The 12,005-nt window shown below is 39.9% G+C and overlaps 1 protein-coding gene across 6 annotated transcripts in view; it reads right to left on the bottom strand.

The window, feature by feature from the left end:
• Positions 1-12,005, bottom strand: part of LOC111873237 — a 123,365-nt gene that overhangs the window by 59,925 nt on the left and 51,435 nt on the right. For all 6 annotated transcript variants that reach the window (XM_023867777.2, XM_033755016.1, XM_033755018.1 and 3 more), the window contains 2 exons: positions 7,000-7,142; positions 4,849-5,148 (listed from right to left, as the gene is read on the bottom strand). In XM_023867777.2, the coding sequence (XP_023723545.1) occupies positions 4,849-5,148; positions 7,000-7,142 (443 nt within the window). The remainder of the gene's footprint in view (positions 1-4,848; positions 5,149-6,999; positions 7,143-12,005) is intronic.

The following is a 12,005-nucleotide window of genomic DNA, read 5'->3' as shown; positions in this document are numbered from 1 at the left end:
TAATTTCTCACGTTGTAACTATACTACACTTTCATGATTGCCATGTCTATGACACACAAACAATTAAAACACTTTCAAGGTTAACACATCAACTACTGAACTGCCTTGAATGACATCTTCCTCACGAAACCTCGTGTCCTCCAACTTACGACTGCTGAACTGAACTGAACTGAACTGTTCCTATATAGGATTGGCATGGACCATGCATAGAAAACAGTTTCCCTTCTACTGTTGCCTCTATTCATGCATACAGAGCTGTTGCCTGGCAACGTGTTGATCAAATCTGTTAACAATATTCTTTATCTGTTTTTACTGGTGCATTATATGGAGCTAATCTAAATACGAGGTCTGACAATAAAGTTTGCGAACTCGCCACAGTGTCCTTGCCGTGGCAGAAGTGAACAGAAACCTCATTATGGTTTGATGACGGTGCTATATCAGAGTTTCAAAGCTCTGTTGTTGTTGATCTATGACAGTCTCTTTCTGAGTGGCGCGTTTATTATTGTCTGAGTAATTTGGCGTGCTGTTGTGAGAAGGTTGGAGCTTGAATTAGAGCAACAAACAAACATTAAACTTCTTGTTAAACTTGGCAAGAGTGGAAGCAAAATGGAGAGGTGTTAAAGCAAGTGTACACGGATAATGCTATGAAGAAAACAACAGCTTACATGTGGGTGACACGTTTTTCTGAAGGAAGAGAAAGTGTCACGGATGAAGAGAGATCAGAACAGCTAGCAATAAGCAGAACTGAAGAAAACATTGCAAAAGTTTGTCAAATTGTGTGTGAAAATTGTGAGAAGCACAGCAGAGCAAGCAAACATCAAGAGAGAAACAGGAAAGTCTTAACCAAAGATAACAACCTGAGGAATGGGTGTGCAAAATGATCCCAAAGGAGCTCACCAAAGAATACTGACTGTGAGGGAGATATTGGCTAGTAAATAAATGTGTTGGAACACCCTCCCTGTTCACCAGATCTACCCCTCAATGCCTTTCTTTTTCTATTCCCGAAGATAAAGGAAATACTGAAGAAAAGGCATTTTGATGACATGGATGACATCAAGAGTAACATGAAAGCAGCTCTGAAGGCCATTCCACAAAACAAGTTCCAAAATTGTTCTGAAGTGCAGACTAGGCACTGGCATCAGTGCATAGATTCTCAAGGGGAGTACTTTGAAGGCAACCACAGTGATATTCGGCAATGAGGTATGTATCATTTCCACCATCACTAGTTCGCGAACTTTACTGTCAGATCACATATACTTTCCATTCATTATGATATTAAAACCTCTTTAATTCTGATAATGTAATCAGTGACTTTATAGCCATTAAAGCAAAAAACATATTTAAATCACTATTAGATTTGCAATTATGCTTGTATACAAGAACTGTGACTGGGTTATTGCTGCACTTTTAAATCTGGGGGGAGGGGGCATGAATTTTCAAACTTTACCTAGGGCATACAAATGTCTTGTCCCAGTTCTGTTAATGACATAATTCCTGTCTCTGGTATTCCTCTTTATCATTTTCCTTTTAGTTTCAAGTTCAGGATCATCTTTGAGATTTTACCTCCATTCACTCTTAAAACATGCCCATGCCAATTTACTCCCTTACTTATTAATTTCTCTTCCAATGTATTTAAAATCTCTCTAATAATTTCATTTCTCTTTCTCTCCTTCTACCTTTTTCTTCCCTGTACAGCTTCTGATATTCTATTAATATATTGTGACATGTTGCGCAACGAAGAACCCCTACCTCCCCAGCGGCACGTGGCGGTAACGTAGCGCTCGCGTAGTAGGCGAGTCATCACCGCGCCACTCTCCCCGCGGTGAAGTCACGAGCGGAGCCGAAGTGAGCCAAGCGGAGCCGAAGTTAGCCGAGTCCCCGCAACCTGGTAGCTATGCAACGCGAGTCAACAGCGGTGACGTAACAGGATGACGTGGCACTCATTACGCAACAGGCAAGCACTGCGGCTATATAAGTGAGCTGCACAGCGGCTGCGAGTTAGTTGTAACGTGGCCATCGCCGAAGACAGTTCCGAGTTATAACGTGGACATGGCCGAAGACAGTTCGGAGTTAGTCCTCAAGCTACCTCCGAGAGTTGTAATGTAACAGTCGCCGAGTTAGTTGTACTGTGGCCATCACCCAGCTCAGTTCCGAGCTAGTTCGAGCAAGCCTACGAGCAAGTGTGTTATAAACAGTTCTCCAGTCAGCCGACTATAGTTGGAGTACAGCAGCTGTCGCGGAAAGAAGAACCGGACGTGTGGGTGATTGTGTAATTGGGAGTGTGTGATACAGTGATACATAGCTCCCCTACCGTAAACGTGTATACTACTGAAGACAGAGTGAGCTGATTTGCACATAGGGTTATAAATCGTGAAACCCCGCAACAGTGGTAACAGATTAATGTGATTAGGGTTATAAAGTGTGAAACCCCGCAACTGTGTGATAAGTAATTGTAGCCGTTACTTGTAGATTGTTCAATAAACCAATTAACGATCTCTACGGCGTCTTCAGTAACCCAACACGTTACAATATGCTTTTGTCAAGGCGACTGCTTCTGTGGTCTAGTTGGTAAGAGTTCCTGGCTACAGATCAACAGGTATCAGGTTCGATTCCCAGCGCTACCAGATTTTCTGAGAAGTAGTCGGTCTGGAATGGGGTTCACTCAGCCTTGTGAGGATAACTGAGGAGCTACTTGAATTGAAAAGTAGCGGCTCCGGTCTAGAAAAGTGAGATTAACAGCCGTGGGGATCTGTTGCACTGACCATGCAACACCCTCTATCTGCAAAAAAAGTAGGCACTAACTTTGCCGACAAGTGGCAATCGCTCGGTCAGTATAGTTTGCTTGTGGACTACAGGCCATGGAGTTTTTTAAGTTTTTCTAGTCTACTAATATCTGTTTTGATCATACAGTTTTCGGCACTGCTACTTTTACACACATATACAGAGTGTCCCAGGAGGAATGTGCCAAACTTTGGGAGGGTGTTCCTTATGTTAAAGTATGCCGATATAACCCAAAACACCTATGTCCAAAGTTGAATGGTTACAGAGATAATGGCCCGAGAAATGTGTGGTCTTCTGGCGGGTCCACGCACTATACCTGTCAGCTGAGACGTCTTATCTATGTTTGTCCTTGAGTGTGGTGATTCACACTAGCCATAAGCTCATGTGCTACCTACAGAGTACGTTGCGGCCGCATCGTGAATGGTTGGTAAATTAGTTGTGCGGAGTTGCTGAAATGCCTTTTGTGTTTTCACATGTGGAATATTGTGATATGCATTTTGTGTGTGGAATTTGTGGTGGCAATGCACGTGCTGCTGTTGAAGAATACCGAAGGCGTTTTCCCGATAGAACAATTCCATGTCGAAGTGTATTTACACGAATTCACCAGACATTGCGTGATACTGGTTCTCTTCCGAGGGTTTCTGTGCTCTCTGAAAGGGAGGATGTACGAATGATAAACACATGAGAGAACATTCTTGAGATGGTTCAGAGAAGTCCGTGTCTGTCCACTCGTAGAATCGTCTCTCGAATTGGCGTATCACGTATTCAGGTGTGGCGAACTTTACATGATGAAGAGTTATCCTTACCATGATCAAAGGGTACATTACAAAGGGTACAAAGGGTTACGTACACTATTAACATTATAGAAACCACATATTCCTGCCAGTTTTAATATGTATTTTGTAATCAACAAGTGTATAACAGCGGTCAAAGTTTCACACTTCTCTGGCCATTATCTCTGTAACCATTCAACTTTGAACATAGGTGTTTTGGGTTATATCAGCATACTTTAACATAAGGAACACACTCCCAAAGTTTGGCACATTCCTCCTGCAACACCCTGTATATGTATATATGACAAAATTAGCAGGTGATATTCACATTTTGTTTTTAAATTCAGCTTAAAGGAAGATTCCAGACTGTGTTATTATGAAGTTCTACACAAATTAAGTAATCTAAAATATTACAAGGATTTGAGATTTTGGTGTTCTTTAAGATCCCACAGGATTGGAGCTGGTATGTTTCAGTGTGTTAAAATACAGTTGGGCAGGTCGTGTAGCACGAATGGGGGAGACGAGGAATGCGTATAGGATGTTGGTGGGAAAGAGATCACAGGGAAGACCAAGGCATAGGTGGGTGGACAATATTAGAATGGATCTTATAGAGATAGGATGGGATGGTATGGATTGGATAGATCTGCCTCAGGATAGGGACCAGTGGAGGGCTCTTGTGAACACGGTATTGAACCTTCGGGTTCCAGAAAATGCTGGGAAATTCTTGAGTAGCTGCAGAATTGGCGGCTCCTCCAGAAGGGCTCAGCTCCATGAGTAAGTAAGTAAAATACAGTTAAAGTAAAATTTCAACTCTAAAATAACAATGATTTGTCAGGAACCATAACCAGACAAATATTTTGAACAGTCAAGTACTTCTACAGTCCACTTTTCTAAAGAAAAAAAAATCTGTTTTCAAAGTTTTCAAAGACCTGTTTTCACACAAAATTTCACTGGTAGTGATTGCTGCTCCCAATTCAGAAGTTCACATGATTATCATGATAGTGTTGACAGAGAGCTAGAAAAGATAGAGGTTCAGCTTCTTCTAGTGGCATATGTCCATTCCAGTACTCAGGAAACTTGGACAAAAGGCACAATAGATCTCTATGGTCACAGTGCAAGGGCCAGGAAGGCCCACCCCTTATACAACTCAGATAACTATTGCCCATTATCTTAGCATCAAAAACAGAGTATAAGGCAGTTAGATACACAAACACACGCAAGCAGCCTGTTAATAGAATTCCAAAAGAACAAAGTTGCTTCAGAATTCCAAAAACATAAATAACGTGTTACCAACCTGCCCATTACATCCTTAGCCTCCTCCAAAGTTACATGTACTGTATCTCCAAGCCCAACTACTTCAGCCAAGTTGAAATACTCGTAACCTGGTTCCTGTTGCACAGACCACCACATATGGCAGCCTTCACGAGTATTCATTACTACTGCTGGAACTGTCACACCTTCTTTGGGATTCACCAATTTCAACTGTGCTCCAGGAGGCATACTAACAACTACTGGCATTCCTGGCACAACAACAACAGTAGCCTGTGCCTCTGATGACATGCCAGATTTGGAGACCTCCACAGTAAAAATGTACCTGCATATTTAAATAGTAATATCCATAAAATACCTCAACAACTGTGAATAATTCTGGCATATTAACAAATAAAAGTTGTACTGTGATCTGGGTTATGACACCATGCTTTGTTATTTGTGGCTTATGTAATGACACTGCCAGTAGCTCAGACTATAATAATGTTGAATCACAGGACTATTAGGGAATATGAATTGTAAAGAAAGTGGAAGAAGCAGTGAGGGCTTAATTATAGGTACTGCCCAAGCATTTTCTTGGAGGGAGTAAGGAAAGCCATTAAAAATCAGCAAAAGAGTGTTCCAGGTGAAATGCAGTCTACTTATCCACCTACCAGACTACACAGTATCACAAACCTGAAGATCACAACATGAAAGGAAAATCTCAGATCTTAAAGAAGACTTCAAATCTCTGTAACATGAAATACAGTGATCACACAATAAATCCCAGAGATAATTCGTTTTTTGGTATCATTGCTCTTGGAATGAAATGACGAGACTTGACAAGTGTTGGAAATATGAAGTTAAGCATTCAATTATTTTGTCATTCAAGACTAGACACAAATAAACAGATGTAGAGCAGACTGAGTGTCACAAATTTTCTCATTACTGAGGGAATTTCCATTGGTAAAATTCACTGACTGCTGCCTGAATTATTCAAGGAGAATCCAGGGTATCTGGATGGTTTGTATTAAGTCCAGTCTTAGCAGCCTCCGTAGTCTAGGGGTAACGTTCCCACCTCATGACTCAAGGTACGCAGGTTCAAACCCGGCAGAGGTCGTGGAATTTTTAAGGGTGGAAAAATTAGGGGAACAAGTCCTCTGGGAGGGACTTTAAGCCGTGGGTCCCGTGTCGTAGATTTACGGCATGTTAAAGATCATGTCTCTAGGAGACCTCTGAGCAAAATTAGGTAAAAAAAAAGTTTCCCACCCAAGTAGTTTCCAATGCCTCCAGTAGATGGGGGTATCGGGTACCACTGCCAGTAGAGGGGTCAAACTCGCTGGCTGAAAGGGGCTGATAGCTAGCACCAGTACCGGAAGGGTATGGCGATTGGCAGACTATCAAAGGGGACGTACAATAGATCAACAACTGGCTGCGGTGCATGGGGAAACCCACCCTTTCAATAATGAATGAATGAATGAATGAATGAATGAATGAATGAAGTCCAGTCTTCATGGTGCCAGAGATGGTGATCCATGCAGTGCTCTCACTCAAAGTATTTGCCATTTTGAGGCCTGAATTCTAAGTAGACAGGAGTATATGACGAATCTATGAAAGCAATTGTACATATATGCATCACAATCAGGAAAGTGTTTGTCATGTTGGTGGCAAAACAGATGAATATGGAACACAAGAACTGAGAAAAAGTCACGTGAAGCACACATGTAGCTCTATTAGGAAAAGTAAGGTGACTTCATGAGAAGAACAGCGATTTGTGACAAACACCAGAGATCACCATGGACAACTTCCCAATATGACTAAGGAATCACAAGTTCAAAATAAATTCAAGAGTAAGCTTTCTGAAAGCAAAGTCATGGCAACTGTCTTCCATGATATTTCTGGTTCACCAATGTTGAGTTCCTGTCAATTGTAACAGCCCTAACTGCCAACTATTATGCCTCTCTATTTCAGAATATATGCATGAATCCATTCAAGATAATTATAACATAATGAGGAGTGGCTCTGCATGAAAACAATGTCCACCCATAGAGAATCAAAAACAATTAATTTTCTTTATAAATCAATATTCTTCAGTCTCACTAGCCTAGCCCAGCACCAATCTTATATACCTGGCTACATTTATGGAACTGTCTTGTTCAGTAACTTTAAAAGAGTGACAATTAAATGAACTACACACCTCCCAACAGGCAGTGAACCTGGTGGTATTGTCAGTACTGGCTGTTGGAATGCATCTTTGAATGTACTTTCCAGAGGAATGGGTTCTCCTGCTCGTGGTAACACACATCTCTCTCCTGTTTCCCGCCGGCAACACCACAAGAACTGAAATAAAATATCTAAACTGTTCAGCACTGGTAATGAAGGTGCCTTTATACATGTATATGTGGGCTAGTGAAATCAATTATTATCTATATAAATAAAAACAAAATAAAAACTATGAAAAATCAATGCATTGGTTAGTTGCAAAATGGAATGTGTCCATAAATATAAATTACATAGGTAAAACAAAAACTGATCTTTCCCAAAATTATCACAGTAATCACTAATATTTTTATGACATCATCGTCATCATCATCATCGTTGTCCTCCTCATTATCATCACCATCACCACCGCAATAACAATAATGGCAGCGGCGGCGGTGGTGGTTGATACCTACGTAATCAACTACATCAATACATTTCTTTGACTATCAGCTGACTGCCTTATCAAACAACATTCTGGGGAAATGTTCTATTTCAAACTACTGTGATTCTTAAATTATAATAAATTTTGGTCTCTCCATCAGTTACTTTTTATAAAAGAAATTAACAACTAAGGTATTGTTTATATTAATGTATTATCATCTTGCAGAGGGTTCTGGGATCCTGTTATGGCCACTGCAGTATTTCCACATAGATATGCATATTGCTGTCATGAATATATTGCACAAAGTTTTAATATTGTTAGCTATCTTTGAATTTACGGGATACTTTCCAGAAGGGCAAAGTTTTTCAATCTTTTTCAACTCACAGTACACTGAACAAGGCACTGAAACTGTCAAGGTTCACCATCAATTTTTAAGGGGAGACTTTATCATTACAAACAAGTAATAAGATTGTGTTTAAAAGTTCAATAGCTAAAATTCTAATCGCTGTTATTTTTAAAAATAATTTTGATTAGAGATTTTGACAATTTTTTATTCCTCAATTTTTGTCACTTCTTTCTGACCTTCCCCTAAACTCCTATGGATCTGCAGACCCTTCATGCCTTACCAGTGTGCTGTGGCACACCAGGTGAAAATCACTGCAGTAGGGGCTCCAAAATTATTTGTTGTATCTCTTGTAAAAAGCACAATATCTCACTACGTCAATAAGCAGCAGATGACAACACTCTAGGTTCGGATCATAACGAGATTCATTACATTCACAAATTATGAAAGGAACTTCACAACTTTCAGAAGATACAATCAATGATTTTTGTGCAACAAATTGATATCTTACAGAAACAAAGCCATCATTATTTACAATCAACTGCTTTGTTTTGTGTCTCGTTTTCTACAAAGAACTTACTGGCACTGAAGATTTCTCAATGAAAGTTAGAAATTTTTTGTTGTATGTAAATCCTATCTTCTCTTGTAATAGAATATTTGATGCCTACTTTCTTTTTTAACCTACTTCCCTTATTTTTAAAAATGAAAGTAAGCTTATGAAGTGAACTTGCTGTGTTGTCTGTGTGTCTACAAGGTGTGTCCCAGAAGTCATGAAATATATTTCTTTCCCGCGCNGGGGGGGGGAGGCCTTTAGCTTCACAGCGAGCCAAAAGTCAGTCTGTTCGAGCATCGGAGGCGTCAGTATCGCTGATTTAGTGCACCTGTGTTTTGTGACCTCGTCACGGCGCGAGATGGCGGATACTTTCAAACAACGTTGGGCGGTCAAGTTCTGCACAAAGTTCAACAAAAAAGCTGCCGAAACTCATGATCTGCTTAAGCAAGCCTACGGGGTGTCTTCTCTATCATATGTGCAAGTTACAAGGTGGGTGAAGAAGTTTAAAGAGGGCCAGGAAGGAGTGGAAGATGACCCCCGCTCTGGACGGCCATCAACAAGCCAAACCGATGAAAATGTGACTCGTGTGCGTGATTTGTTGAATACTGACCGTCGAATGACTGTCCGGTTGTTAGCCGACACTCTGAACATTCCAAAAACCGTTGTGCATCGCATCTTTATGGACGAATTGAACATGCGAAAGGTGTGCGCCAAGCTGGTCCCCAAATTGTTGACGGACGAGCAAAAGGCCAATCAAGTGTTGGTCGCGAGTGAATTGAAGGAATGTGTGGAAATTGAACCTCATTGAGAATGCACTCAAAGGACGCCGTTTTGAAAGCATTCAGGCTATCCAAACAACCGTGACAACAGCTTTAAATGAGGTTCCCATCGAGGCCTTTGAGGGGCGTACTGGGTATGGGAGAGTTNGTGCATCGCATCTTTATGGACGAATTGAACATGCGAAAGGTGTGCGCCAAGCTGTTCCCCAAATTGTTGACGGACGAGCAAAAGGCCAATCAAGTGTTGGTCGCGAGTGAATTGAAGGAATGTGTGGAAATTGAACCTCATTGAGAATGCACTCAAAGGACGCCGTTTTGAAAGCATTCAGGCTATCCAAACAACCGTGACAACAGCTTTAAATGAGGTTCCCATCGAGGCCTTTGAGGGGCGTACTGGGTATGGGAGAGTTGGTGGAAAAAATGTGTAGATGCTCATGGACCATACTTTGAAGAATATTAACACTTTGTACCGATATGATCAATAAATTTAAAATGTATATATATATATTTCATGACTTTTGGGACATACCTTGTATATGTGCATCCCCCTAACAAATTTTGAATGCATGAACCAATCTTAACAAAACTTGGTATGTACATCATTACACCTGAGCCCATCTCAAAGGCGTAATTCATAAATCCCCAAATCACTAATACCGACATTACAACCTCTCAAATTTCTAAGACAATACCTTAATACTGCTTGAATACATTGACAAATCTTCACAAAACTTGGTATATATATCATGCCACATGAGGAAACCTCAATGACATATTTCATGAATTCTCTGATCAATAATACTAACATTACTGCCTCTCGAATTGTTGCAGTAATAGCTGTAATGTTACTTAAATACCTGAACCAATCATCATGGAAATTATTATGTACATCATGCCACCTAAGCCCATTTTAATAGCATTATCATGAATCCCTCCTGTCAATAACACCAACATTACAGCCTTTCAAACTGCTGTGGCAAAGTCTTAACATTTCTTCAACCACTTTACCAATCTTCATGAAATGTTACATGTATATCATGCCACCTAAGCCCATCTCAACAGCACACTTGATATTGATAGATTCCTTCCATCAGTAATGTCAGCATTACAACCATTCAAACTGCTGAGGCAAAAACTTAATTTTTTGTGAATGCCTATAAGAAACTTCATGAAACTTGGTTAAGTATATCATGCCACATTAAGCCATCTCAGTGATGTACATCAAAAAATCCCACCCAGTATTATCAACATTGCAGCCTCTGATATTTCTGAGACATAACCTTAATATTGCTTGAATGCCTGTAGCAATCTTCATGAAACTTGGTATATATATATATATCTTGCCACCTGAGACGATCTCAATGGCGCACATCATTAATCCTTCTCAACAGTAGTACCAACACTACAGCTTCTCAAATTGTTGAGATGAAACCTTTAATATCACTCAAATGCCTCAATTGATCGTCATGGGACTTTGTATTTTTATCATCCCACCTTAGGCCACCTCAATGGCATCCTTAAGAAATTTCTCCCATCATTACTACCAAAACTACAGCCTCTCAAATTTTAGAAGTAATGCACTTAATGTTACTTGAATTCTTTAATCAACTCTCTTGAAACTTGGTGCATATATGTCATGCCATTTTTAGATAATCTCACAGGCATAACTCATTCCCATTAGTAATACCAACACTGCAGTCTCTCAGATGGTCAAGGTAATAACTTTAATATTACCTGAATGCCCATACCAATAATCATGCCATGCAATTTGATGTCATCTAAACAGTGTAGTTTATAAATCACTACCATCGTAATAGCAACGGTGGACCCTCCCACATTGTTTGGCTTTACTGACTTCATTATGAATACACACTAAAGTTTTCTTCCTTCTTGTTGTATCAGAGCAACTTGAAGTTAAAACTGCAACTTTTATATTCAACTACTAGCGAAGTTGTGGGCACTTTGAATTTTACCAAAAAAAAAAAAAAAAACCAATACCTCAACAATTGTCTTACCTGCATCCAATGGGATTAGTTCTTTGTATACTCTGATGAATATTTTCCAGTTTGTTTGAAAGTACACGTAGTTCAGTAAGTGTCCACTATCACGAATTCTTCGAAATCATCGATCTTGGATGTTTTATAACACCTGACCATGTTTTCCTCCAGATGGACGACCTGGTGTTTTTCTCTTGTGTGGAGCACAGTTTTGAACTTTTGGAACATGCTTTTTAGAATGATTTCATTTCATGCAACTTCCTATTTTGGCACAAATCAGTAAACTATTCCTGGGATATTTTCTGTGCAGAATATTTACAGTTCTAGTGGGCACATGATTTGATTAAAATAAGTTCTTTGAAGACTGGCTTTCGCTGCTTGCCTCTTCGTGGTGCTGCCAATGCCGTCACAGGCATTCTTCCCGTGCGAGGTGGCAAAGAATCCATTCTGCTTCAAGTCCGAAGTCTTCATAGTGATGACATAAATTGGAAAGATTCTTTTTGTTTTTACATTGGCTTCCAGCGCCATCACTGAAATAAATAACTTTCCTGACTGGAGGCAAATTTTCTTTTATATCGGCGATAAGAAATTTTTAGAACACATAAACTGTGGCTCTATCGTGCTTTACATGATCACTGATTATACACAAGCTTGGGCATTTTCTTATAGTGTCCGCCTTGTAGTAATACACAAAAGGGTGAAGTGTAGCCTGTTGATTTACCCAATGGAAACTCTGAATCTCGTCTTGAACGAGAAACGAAAAATTTTCTGCAAAATCTGTAAAATTTAAAGTGCCCACAACTTCACTATCACTTGAATATCAAAGTTGTAATTTTAACTCCAAGTTACTCTAGAATAGAGCATTATTTGCTATGAATTTCAAATTT

Source organism: Cryptotermes secundus, unplaced genomic scaffold (genome assembly GCF_002891405.2).
Source record: "Cryptotermes secundus unplaced genomic scaffold, Csec_1.0 scaffold21, whole genome shotgun sequence".
Taxonomy (NCBI): Eukaryota; Metazoa; Arthropoda; class Insecta; order Blattodea; family Kalotermitidae; genus Cryptotermes; species Cryptotermes secundus.
The sequence above is the reverse complement of the archived record's forward strand: the minus strand, read 5'-3'. Positions and strand labels throughout refer to the sequence as shown.